The 11,075-nt window shown below is 38.8% G+C and overlaps 1 protein-coding gene across 1 annotated transcript in view; it reads left to right on the top strand.

The window, feature by feature from the left end:
* The window catches only part of LOC111319049 (uncharacterized), a 12,178-nt gene extending 1,647 nt beyond the window's left edge, over positions 1-10,531 (top strand). The window contains exons 2-11 of the mRNA XM_088750469.1: positions 1-195; positions 1,113-1,815; positions 2,487-2,583; positions 4,207-4,456; positions 5,059-5,859; positions 6,167-7,400; positions 7,576-7,671; positions 8,303-8,559; positions 9,033-9,300; positions 10,136-10,531. The exon at positions 1-195 is cut by the window's left edge and continues 212 nt beyond it. Of these exons, the coding sequence (XP_088606595.1) occupies positions 1-195; positions 1,113-1,815; positions 2,487-2,583; positions 4,207-4,456; positions 5,059-5,859; positions 6,167-7,400; positions 7,576-7,671; positions 8,303-8,559; positions 9,033-9,300; positions 10,136-10,140 (3,906 nt within the window). The 3' untranslated portion in view covers positions 10,141-10,531. The remainder of the gene's footprint in view (positions 196-1,112; positions 1,816-2,486; positions 2,584-4,206; positions 4,457-5,058; positions 5,860-6,166; positions 7,401-7,575; positions 7,672-8,302; positions 8,560-9,032; positions 9,301-10,135) is intronic.
* The last annotated feature ends 544 nt before the right edge of the window (positions 10,532-11,075 follow it).

Raw genomic sequence — 11,075 nt, 5'->3', positions numbered from 1 at the left:
GACCAAGCTGTCAAGAACTGGAAGTTGACCAGGGAGAGTAAGCCAGGACTGGTTGAATGTTCAAAAGATCTAGCAAAGATTGTGGTTGGCAGAATGTGTGGAGGAGATATTTCTCAATTGTTAAAGGAAGAGAGAACTGAAGAAGGAGAACTGAAATTAGAAGATGAAGTTGAAGGTGTTTTCAAGTCAAAGCAGGTTTGAGAGTTAAAAAAAATGCTGAGAATTTTATAAAAGGAGGAGAAGGGAGGAAAGCAACCGAATTAGCCTTTTGAGAAATATTTGTTTTTAAAGAGAATGAATAGGATTACAACTTGCTATTTTTTAAAATTCTTTTCTCTATGAAAATTCTAAATTTCTTACATTTAGAGTTGTCTGAAACAGTCTCAGTTTCTTTTGGATGTTTTCACAAAAGTTTAGATGAGACTAAATTTTATTTACACATCAGGTAAAAAAGAACTGCAAGTAATTTTTGTTTAAACATCTTGAATGAAGGCATTCATGCAAAAATTTTACTACAAAAATAAGGGGCATCTTTTGATTTTTCCATTCTTCAATTACTTTTCCAGTGGTGTCTTCTCTTAACTTAAAGGAAATTTGAGATATTGTTCTCCAATTATATATAAATTTTTAGTCGTAATTATTTTTTATTCTGATATAATGTTTTCATAACTCTTGTTACATTTTGGCTATAAAATCCTTATAGAGGAGCTTTAATGAATGTATGTTATGCTTATGCTTATGTAACTTCAGTCTCAACAAACATTTCTTGGTCTGAGTCGACTATCTCCAGGGTGGGAGGATTTGCTCATCAATGTCTTAATCTATTTGCAATTAAGTTTCTCTCTGTCTAAGGGCTCTTACACTTGAGATGTCAGCTTCAGAACTCTTTACAGTAACCAATTTACATCTTCAACTCAGTTGGTAAACCAAGTTATCTTGTCATACCCCCTTCAGTAAAGCAGCACAACAGTTTTTTTGCCCCCTTGAAATTATTCTACACTGAGGTGATCATAATTTTTTACAATTTGGCAGCCTGTTCATAACATCAAGTTTTGATTACATAATTATATACACTTAAGTGAGCATAATGTTTCATTTAATTCTCCATTCAGGTTGATGAGGATGAAGGTTTCACAGACATTCTGCCAAACAATGGCAATGAACATTCTACTGAATGTAAAGGGGAAAACATGCAAGCTGAGCCTGATGTGATGATTGATGTTTCTCAACCTCCTGATACTCTGAAGCATGTTAATCAATGGTTAAAGTATGCCAAAGGCAAACCCATCAGAAGTGCCTTACTCACAGAAGAATCCTATGTTACAATGGATGTTTGGGACTTTGCAGGGCAGCACTTGTACTATGCTAGCCATCCTATCTTCCTATCACAGCGGGCACTGTACATATTGGTGCACAATCTCAGCAAGCCTTTGGATGCCCCAGCTGAGCCCTGCGTGAGACAAGGGAGAAACGATGTGAAATTGGAAAACCCTAACAATGAAACAAACATGGAGAATTTGCTGTCGTGGTTGGCTACAGTACATAGTGTTGCCCTGGCAACCGATGACACAGATGATGATGCACAACACAAGCTGCCCTACCTCCGCCCCGCAGTGTTTATTGTTGGCACACATGCTGACAAACCAGTCAAAGACATTGCAGCAATAAAGAAACAAATTAAGGAGAGAATTTCTGGTATGGAATGTGAGAAGCATGTGGTCAAACCCTTATTCTGCATCGACAACACTCAGAGGCCTAATTTGATGAAAAAATTTATCCAGAAGATTAGAAAGCAGATAGGAAAAGATAAAACAGGTAAGATATATGATTTCATTTTGTATCCTTATCCATAGGTTACTTGCAGTAATTGTAGACTTTATAATTGTATAATAGCTTGTCTTTGGGTTAATTTCAAGAACACTTGATTTTTAGCACTTTTTGTAACCAAAAGCGCTAGCCCATGTGGCAGATGGTTGACAAGCATTGAGTATACAATAATTATTATCTGACTTATATTGTTACATGTTATTCAGCAGCCATGTCATGCTTCATTATAATTTTAATTGCAATTGGATAGAGACACAGAACATTTTAGTGGGAGTTGTAGAGGAATTAAAAGATACTACCATGGTTGAATGAGTTAGGACTTGTAGTGGAAAAAAGTCAGAGTTGTTGTTCTTTTTTTTTATACCTGCACTCTGCTTTAAGCTTTCAGCTACTCTATATTCTGAATATACTGGCAGCACCATATAGAGTCCAATTAATTTTTGCTGATGGAGCCATTAATTTCAGAGTATGGAATAATTATAGGGAACAGAAGAGCTAAAATGTGAGGATTTGAAGAGATTGTCATTTTAGCTAAGTTGTCATCCATAAAATCTCTGCAATTATACAAGTCTATGCTATCATAATATGCTCATTGTAGAATGCATGTTTCTGTGTTGCATTATGCTTCGAATTCCTTTTCTAAATAATATATCCTGCAGAGCAAGAAGGAAAAGTAGATGGTATAAATGAATTACAGAACACAATCCTGAAGGTGTTGAAGCAGGAGCCTTATATGGGAGAGAAGATACCAGTGAGGTAAGTAAAAAACACAATTTATTCGGAAAAACCCCAGTTCATGCACTTCAAAATCAATTTTTTTTCCCTCAAATCAGCCATGCTAACGTTTTTAAATGGTACACAGTGTATTTAGCATAATTATATGTGCAGGTAAGTACTAAAAAATATCCTTCCACCACTAAATTAAATTGTGGGTACATCAAAAGTTGCAAAAGGGTAATTCCACAGTATTTTGGACATAAAGCTTTAAGAAATAAAATTGACTAAAAGGACTATTAAGCTCTATTTCTGTACTGGTTAAATGCCAAATTTGTATAAAATGATACTTTTGAGATGTCAGCACTGTAATTTTGTGTCATAAATTATCATAAATTAACCTTGATACCAAAAAAGCTGTCACGGAGGGGACATACACTAAATAAATATTGTAGATCTGTCTTGAGAAGAAATCTAATAATAACTGTCAGCTAGGACATTAAGTTGTTTACCCAGACTTCCTATATTATTAAATTTGTTTCTTGGCTTTGTGCGGAAGAGATGTAATGCCTTGTCCAACATTGAATTGTCCCCTCCGTGACAAAAATACCCACAAAAATTATGATCTTTCTAAAATAAATGGGGATAACTGCAGAAACTTCTGTTAATTATTGAAGTATGGGCTGACAAACTCAAAAGTGGTAAAGAGTTTCTCCCTCTTCTTTTGCAAAACTATAGATTGTACAAATACACAGCAGTTGCTTCAGTGCAGACAAACAAAATTTAAATTTGTGTCATTATGACTATGTTATAATTCTAAAAGATAAGAAGATATGATTGATATGATTGATATGATTGATTAGTTAATTTCGGCAAGGGACGTTAAAGAACCCACATCACGAGATTACTGTGATGTGGTCTGGCCTGATTACTGGGAAGGGGGGGAGGGGGCATCTGTAAAAATTTCTCCTTTATTAATTGTAAACTGCCGCCGGCAGTCTGGAAAAGTCCCCCGCACAGTGTTGTAAAGCGCATTAGAGCATTTACATGGAAATGCGCTATAGAAATTGATCTATATCTATCTATATCTATCTATTGATATTGATTTATGATTTATTTATGATTTATGATTTATTTAGCTTCACCGACTGGGAGGGACACCGCAACAGCTTGCACCAATTACTGCAGGCCCGGTAAACCCACCCATCCCACCACAGGGGAGGACATCCATCACACAGTAATCTCGAGCATGGGAAATTAACGTCCCCTACCCCTAACCCTACAAGAGATGGGAACTCCATTTATTCGTCCCTATCTGAGAAGACTAGAATATCTAACCATTTCTTGATGTTATAGAAAGGTAGCAAATTCTTCTCAATTATTTTAAGACCTTGAGTGTTGGTCCGGCCGGGGCTCGAACCCTCGACCTCCCGCACAACAGTCCAGCCCTCTATCCATTGAGCTAACCGGGATTAGTTAAGCACAATTCTTGGAATTGATTTTGTATGTTGCTAAAAATAATCAGGTCTGTTTTAGTTGCAGATAGTATGAGGCAATTCATGTATTAGCACTTGAGGACTTTAAACACTAGCATGCATGTCTGACTGAATTTAAGACCCAATTTTATGCCATGTAATACATTGTAGGTATTTTGTTGCTTTCTAGGTGGTTTCTGTTCGAAAAAGTGATTGAAGCTTTGGTGGCTAAACAGATTTATCACAGAAATCTGCAACAACTTGAGCACTATGCAAGGAAAGAGTGTTTCATGGAAGATGTAAAAGAGTTTGACTCCATGATCAGTTTTTACCATGGCCTGGGGATGATAATCAAGCACCGCAGCACAGTTGTACTGAAGGCTCAGTGGTTGATTGATCTGTTTAAACAGCTGATAACCATACCACCTTTCAATAAACAGGTAGAAAATAAATTTCTGTTTTGAGAAAGGCTACCTTACTTGGAAAATGTTCAACAATTAAGACTAACAGAAAACTAAGAGTGTGACTCTAACATCTTTTCAGTTGTGGACCACAAATTATTTCAGTCATGTACCTTTTGCAGCTTTTCAGGTCATAACTTGCAAGAGACTTGCATTGATTCGCTAATTGTTTTCAAAGAAGTGAATACTTCTTTTTCCTGCACTAATAGCCCTTTTCCGAATTACTCTTGGCCTCGTTTTCAAAACGAGGCCTTGCGCTCGACCATTCTTGTGAAAATGAGTTTCATTTGCATGTGAATGAAAACTTATCATATGAAAGGATGAGCACCAGGACTCGTTTTGAAAATGAGGCCAAGGGTAATTCGGAAATGGGCTATCGGCCTCTGTGGTGGTGATTAAACAACTAGTATACACCTCTTTTAAGATACAAATTTGCTCGTTAGGGATTTAATTTCCCACCATTTTGATGCATTGATAAAAATAAACTTTTTTTAGTTTTTGTACATGTACGAGGAAAAAATTCAAAGAACATTAAGTGGCCTTTCCTAATGTTGAATTTTTCATTGTTATATATTTTATAGAATTCTCTACATGCTAAGTACTGGCAGGAACTTGAAGGAAGTGGCATCCTCAGCATGGAATATGTTGATCATGTGTTCTCCAGCTTTATTGGACAGGCAATCATCAAAGAAGACATCTTAGACATGATGGAGCGATTTGGTTTGATCGCTAAGTTCTCAGTTTCCCCAACTGATCTGAAGTACTTTGTACCAGCTCAACTGAAGCGTCCTCCTGACAGACTATTTGAAATGAAGCCTTCCTCGACGGATCCGTGTCCATTGTATCTCCTGTTTGTCCATGGCTTTGTTCCTCATGGTCTCTTCCTACAGCTTGTCTCACGATCCATTCGTTGGTGTGCTAAGAAATGGCCCACGCATCAACCCATTCTGTACCAGAATGGAGCATGTTTCATCATTGGGGAAGATATTCATGATTTTGTCCTCATTTGTCAAACAGGATTTGTGAAGGTAATCTTGAGACGAAAGAAACAAACTCATCTGGTTGTAGGACAGAAGACAGCTGAACTAGCAACTGTTGTGCGTAAATTTATCGAAGACACCTTACAGAATTTGTCACTAGAACTGCCATACCTGAGGGGTCTGCAGTACAGGCTGTGTGTTGCATGTCCTTACTGCCATCAAGGGACAGAAGAACCACGTCGAGCATGCTCAGACCACATAAAAACCACTTGCACACATGAGAACTGCTTCCATCTCATTGATGCAAATGAAGGCCAAGCAGCTATCTGTACCAGAAAACTTTGGGATGAAGTACGTCCTTTCTGTGGGCTGGAAGAGTGGTTCGTGAAGAGAACGAGCCAGGTATTACCAGTCGTTGTAATTTGTTACCTTCTATGATTAAAATTTTCTATCGCTCTCCTTAATTCTCTTCATTTGAGAATCCTGAATAGATTGTAATCAGCGTGCACGACGTTATCATGGTTAGTTTGCCTCCAATTTCAAAGATAAGTCAGACATTTCTTTTCAAGTTGAAATTATTTTCATAGGTTATACTTCTCGGTCATGCCATGGCAATGAACTTATCATTATAAATGAGTAGGAGCATACCCAAAATTCATGATGCTATAGAAGTGATAGAATCTTATATGACCTCTTCTTTTTCGCCCAGGGGTCGTGGTCTTCAAATGTCACCGCCAAATCACAGGGTGCACTAGCTGGAGTTAATCCAATGAAGTCTGACACGGCACTGAAGGTGACTCTCCTGGGCAGTGAGTGGAGTTCATCAATGGGAGGCTTGTCCACCATAAACAGACAGCTTGCCATTCTGTTGGCCAAACATTCGCAAGTGGACGTCACTCTCCTTGTTCCAGAGTTTGCCTGTTCTGAAGAAGAGAGGAGAATGGCAACGAGTCACGATGTATCCTTGAGAGAGGCACAAAGACGCCCGGGTTATGCCGACCCCCTTGACTGGCTGAGTGCCCCACCGAGAGATCTGGCCATTGATATAGTACTGGGTCATGGAGCAAAGCTTGGTAAACAAGCTCAATTTATTAAAGAATCGCACCACTGCAGGTGGATACAGGTAGTGCACACTGCACCTGAAGAACTTGCGATGCACAAAAACTATTCCAAGGCTAGATCCAAAGGTGAAGAGAAGAATTTAACTGAAGTGGAGTTGTGTAAGTTGGCAGATACTGTTCTAGCAGTTGGACCAAAGCTGACAGACGTTTTCTCCGCTCAGCTACGCTCATGTAAGAGTCACGAAGACATCCTTCAACTGACTCCCGGAACTTTCCGTGAATTCTCTGATCTAGAGCAAGCCCCAAAGGAGAGTAAAACATTCAAGGTACTGACGTTTGGCCGTGGTGATCCAGAGGACTTCAGCCTGAAGGGCTACGATATCTCTGCCAGAACAATAGTTGAACTTAAAGACAGATCTTATTGTCTCATCTTCGTGGGTGCACCTGAGGATAAACAGGATGAGGTTGCAAAGAAGTTAGAAAAGAGCGGAATTGATAAAAGCCAGCTGATCGTGAGAACGTTCGTACAGAGTAAAGAGAGATTGAAAGAAATATTTTGTGAAGTTGATCTCTGCATGATGCCTTCTAGAACAGAAGGATTCGGCCTGACAGCACTAGAAGCTTTGTCTGCCGGTCTTCCCATTCTTGTCAGTGACAACTCGGGATTTGGTGAGGCACTGTGCACTGTACCATCAGGCAAATCATTTGTTGTGGATTCTGAGGACCCTAAGGAGTGGGCAAAGGCAATTGCTGGTGTCCGAGAGAAGGAAAGATCAGACCGACTTCATGAGATTCAGCAACTGAGGAGTTCCTATGAAGAGAAGTTCAGCTGGGAGAAACAGTGCGACATTCTTGTGGAGAAGATGTGGGACATAGTTCACGGTGAGAATATTTTGAATGTCCTTCGAAAAGTGTTTTTGGGGGCGGAGACACCGTATATATTGGGAACTACTCGGCTTTCGGGCTCTTGATAAATTTTGATGGAAAGCGGGAACAACTCCTACAAAAAAAAGGTGTTGAGCCTTAGTAGTGATTTGTTTTTTTTCTCTCTCTGTAGCTTCTAAAAGACGAGACACAAGTTTGAGAACTCGGGTGGGGGAAGTTGTTGACATGTCAACTGAACAAGCAACAAATGATTCATCACTGAATCCAGGTGAGTAACAAAGTATCAATAATACACGGTAATTGACTTCCCCAAAGAACTACAGACAGGTTATAAGACGATCCAGCAGTTGCTCCTTTTCTTAACTTTCAATCTAAGGCCAGCGCTTTGTCAAAATGGTACTTATGATAATATTTTGTGCTAGTGGGACATATTATTATTCACATCTCTGATTTCTTGTGTTAGAATCCAAAGACATTTAGGAACAAAGTGACACTTTTCAGAAGAATAAATGTACAAATAAAATATTCAGCTAAATTCACTATATTTTAGAACGCGGTTTTGTTGAACAACTGCTGAACTTTGTTTGAATTACCGGCCCTACGGTTTTTTTTCCAGTTACACAGATATGTTAGAGTGCAGACCTTGGTGTAAATATTTCTTTACTTCTTTTTCTCTTTTGGTTATTGGTGTGATGGTTCGCACATAAAAAGTCTCTTGCAGTTTATCTCTTCAATGCTCAGTTGTTGGACAAAACATCGGTTGTCTGGTCGTCGAAGGTCTTCTTTTCCTTTTTACCCTCCAAGTTTCTCTTACTAGATTAAGAATTGTTATTTTCCAGCTGACAATTGTTACGCTTCTTTCATGCTGTCAGATTAAAAAAAAAATTTGTCCCTTCTAGGTTCTCTTGACCGAATCATCCGGGAACTCCAGCAGATGCAACTTGACGCAAGCAAAGTCCAGAGCAGAACAGATCTATCATTGGGGCTGAGGACTACTGCATCAGACAAGGGCTTCACGATATCTGACAATCAAGGATCAGGAAATTGCATGTTCTATGCCTTGTCAGAACAACTGGAAATTGTTAAAGGAATCAAAATCCCACCTGGCAGATTAAGACAAATCTTGGTCCAGTACCTCAGAAGTAACCCCAAACTTGTAAGTTGATGTTAGTATGTCTAACAGAGTTTGTTACTTATTGTTCTTTTTAAGGTTAAGTGTGTATACGGGTCAACACCACCAGAGCCTATCCCAGTGTTTACAGCATAACTTTATTGTTTAAGAAGCCGCACAGTGATGTTGTTTTCAGTTGAAACCATTTGTTACTTAATGTGGCCTCCGAAGTAGTAGCAGACTTTTACGGTTTTAGTCATTTGAATATTTTGGTTTAAAAAATGCCCTCTCCTAAACATCTATCAGATAACACTAAACAGAACTCCAGTTATTCTCTTAATGATGGATCTTTCCTGTTGTTTTTCTGCTGTTTGCGAATCGTTGTTCTACAATAAATGCTAATTAAAGGTTGTCTCGTACCATTCTTAAAAACATTACTCCATGACTCGTACTTCGCGCACTCAAGTTTCTATCAACAATCCTCTTTAAGTTTGTTTCTTGAACTGATTTTCTTACAGCCGGATGGAACAGATCTGTTTCACTTTGTCCATGGACATCAAACGTGGACTGAATACTTAACACACATGGAACAAGATGGCGCTTGGGGTGATCACGTGATTCTGTGTGCCGCAGCAAACTACTATGAAACGTGCATTCGTGTGGTCAGCAGTCTACCCCATAGCAATGATGTAATGATTACGCCATATTGTCCAGTTGACGAAAGCAAAGCACTTGTGCTGGGACATATTCATGAGGTGCACTATGTCAGTCTTCAACCCGCTCAAGGTACAGCTCATTACATTAGATAGAGATAGCTTTATCAAGGAGCAAAATCATTGCAGTCCCCGGCCGGCTGAAATGTGACGTACTTAACAATGGAACTAAACGTTATCTATAAATTATGATAAACTACTTAAAAAGAAGAAAACCGTAAAATGTAATCTGGAATAAAACACAAAAGGAGAAGTATCAACGCCAAAATACTAATAATTAAGACTACTACTAATAATGAGAACTGTTCGCCATACTAAGTGTTTTTAAACCTATTGGTCTTCCAAATCGGTAGTTTGAAGTATCTGTTCACGGGTGCAACAAGCGGACCCGTTGCGCGGTGGCAGCACATCATGGAGCTTATGGCTTTGGTTCTTTACAATTTGTTCAGATAGAGTGTTACTCAAGGCCTCCCTGCTCTCGTATAGTGACGTGATATCTAGAGCTACTAGAGCCTCTGCATAGGATACGTCGGGTAGTATTATCCGCAACGCGCGCTTTTACATTCTTTCCATTTCTTTAGCCAGATATTGCGGCAGTTAGTAATTATAGTCTTAGTTTCATGACAGTGTATTTCGTTTAATGTGTACCAAGAATCATAAGTCTCCCTCTTAACTCTTAGATGACAGTAAATTCAGGTTTTAACTTTAACGATTTTTCTCCATTTTCCCATCCATTCTCTTTCTTTGCTCATTTAACATACGTGATGATGTGGGTGGTTTTCATAAATTTCTTTCCAGCACTAACTGACGCTTGATCGCCCGCTTCAGTTTGTAGAATCAAAGAGCATTAGATGCAGTTTAGTCTCCTTTGGTTTCTAATCGAACTGTTGTGTTTGTTGTTTTTACAGGTTAAAAGACAGGCTATCCATTAAGTCATTATACTCGTTCCAGATCTCGGTAAAAAAAAACCCGGCCCAATGAAGATGTGGCTAAACGTTTGCCGTGGGCCTCAAGAAGAAACAAAGTCTTTCAGAGGTTTAAAAGTTTTTCTTTCGGGAGTAATCTTCCTCGATGAATTAAGTAGTTGTCACGGTGTATATAATTCTCTAAAAAGTGAAAAGCATTAAGAAAAGATAATTCTCCGTAAAAGATTTCGTTACTTTACTGAAAGCACCAGAAGAAATGTTTAATTAGAAGGACAGTGAACTTGAAAACACCCAACTTGAACAATTAACGCGGAATATTTTTGTTGGTCATAAGAAGCGATAGAGCATTTCTAAATAAAATTCAAGGTTTAAAGTCAAGTTTGAAATATTTTGTCGGTATAGTAAATATATTTGCCAAGTAGTTTTAGTCCTTGCATACGCTAGAGCGGTTAGTGCTTATAAATTACAGAAATTAAAGAAATATTTCAACAAATATGCTTTTTATGACACGATTTAGGGGTACAAGCATTTTTTTTCCCAACGCCCTCCTCAATGCAGCTTCGTTAATACTTGCTAACAATTTCTGATCAAAAGAATCCAAGAATATCTACACCTGTTTTTAGATAGCAGCCGTGATCAGAGCCACACCCTTGACTGGGTACGGGGTTCTGGAGAAGAGACAAAATACTTTTCAAACGGAGATCTATCGAATAATGAAGTGATAGTTTTCGACAGCGAAACTCAACAAGCACACCCCTCCCCCCTCATTAATCCTTCTCCTCCCCCCTCATTAATCCCTGTCCTACCTCCTCCCTCCCCCCTCCCATTTCAGTTACAGCGACTCTTAGGCGAACATTTGGTCAAAAAATGTGGGTGAGGGAACTGTGTGGGTGAGGAAAGCAACGATCAGGAGGAGAAGATC

The sequence above is a fragment of the Stylophora pistillata genome, chromosome 2 (assembly GCF_964205215.1).
Source record: "Stylophora pistillata chromosome 2, jaStyPist1.2, whole genome shotgun sequence".
Classification (NCBI taxonomy): Eukaryota; Metazoa; Cnidaria; class Anthozoa; order Scleractinia; family Pocilloporidae; genus Stylophora; species Stylophora pistillata.
Note: the sequence above shows the minus strand (reverse complement) of the source record. Positions and strands in the feature narration are given on the sequence as shown.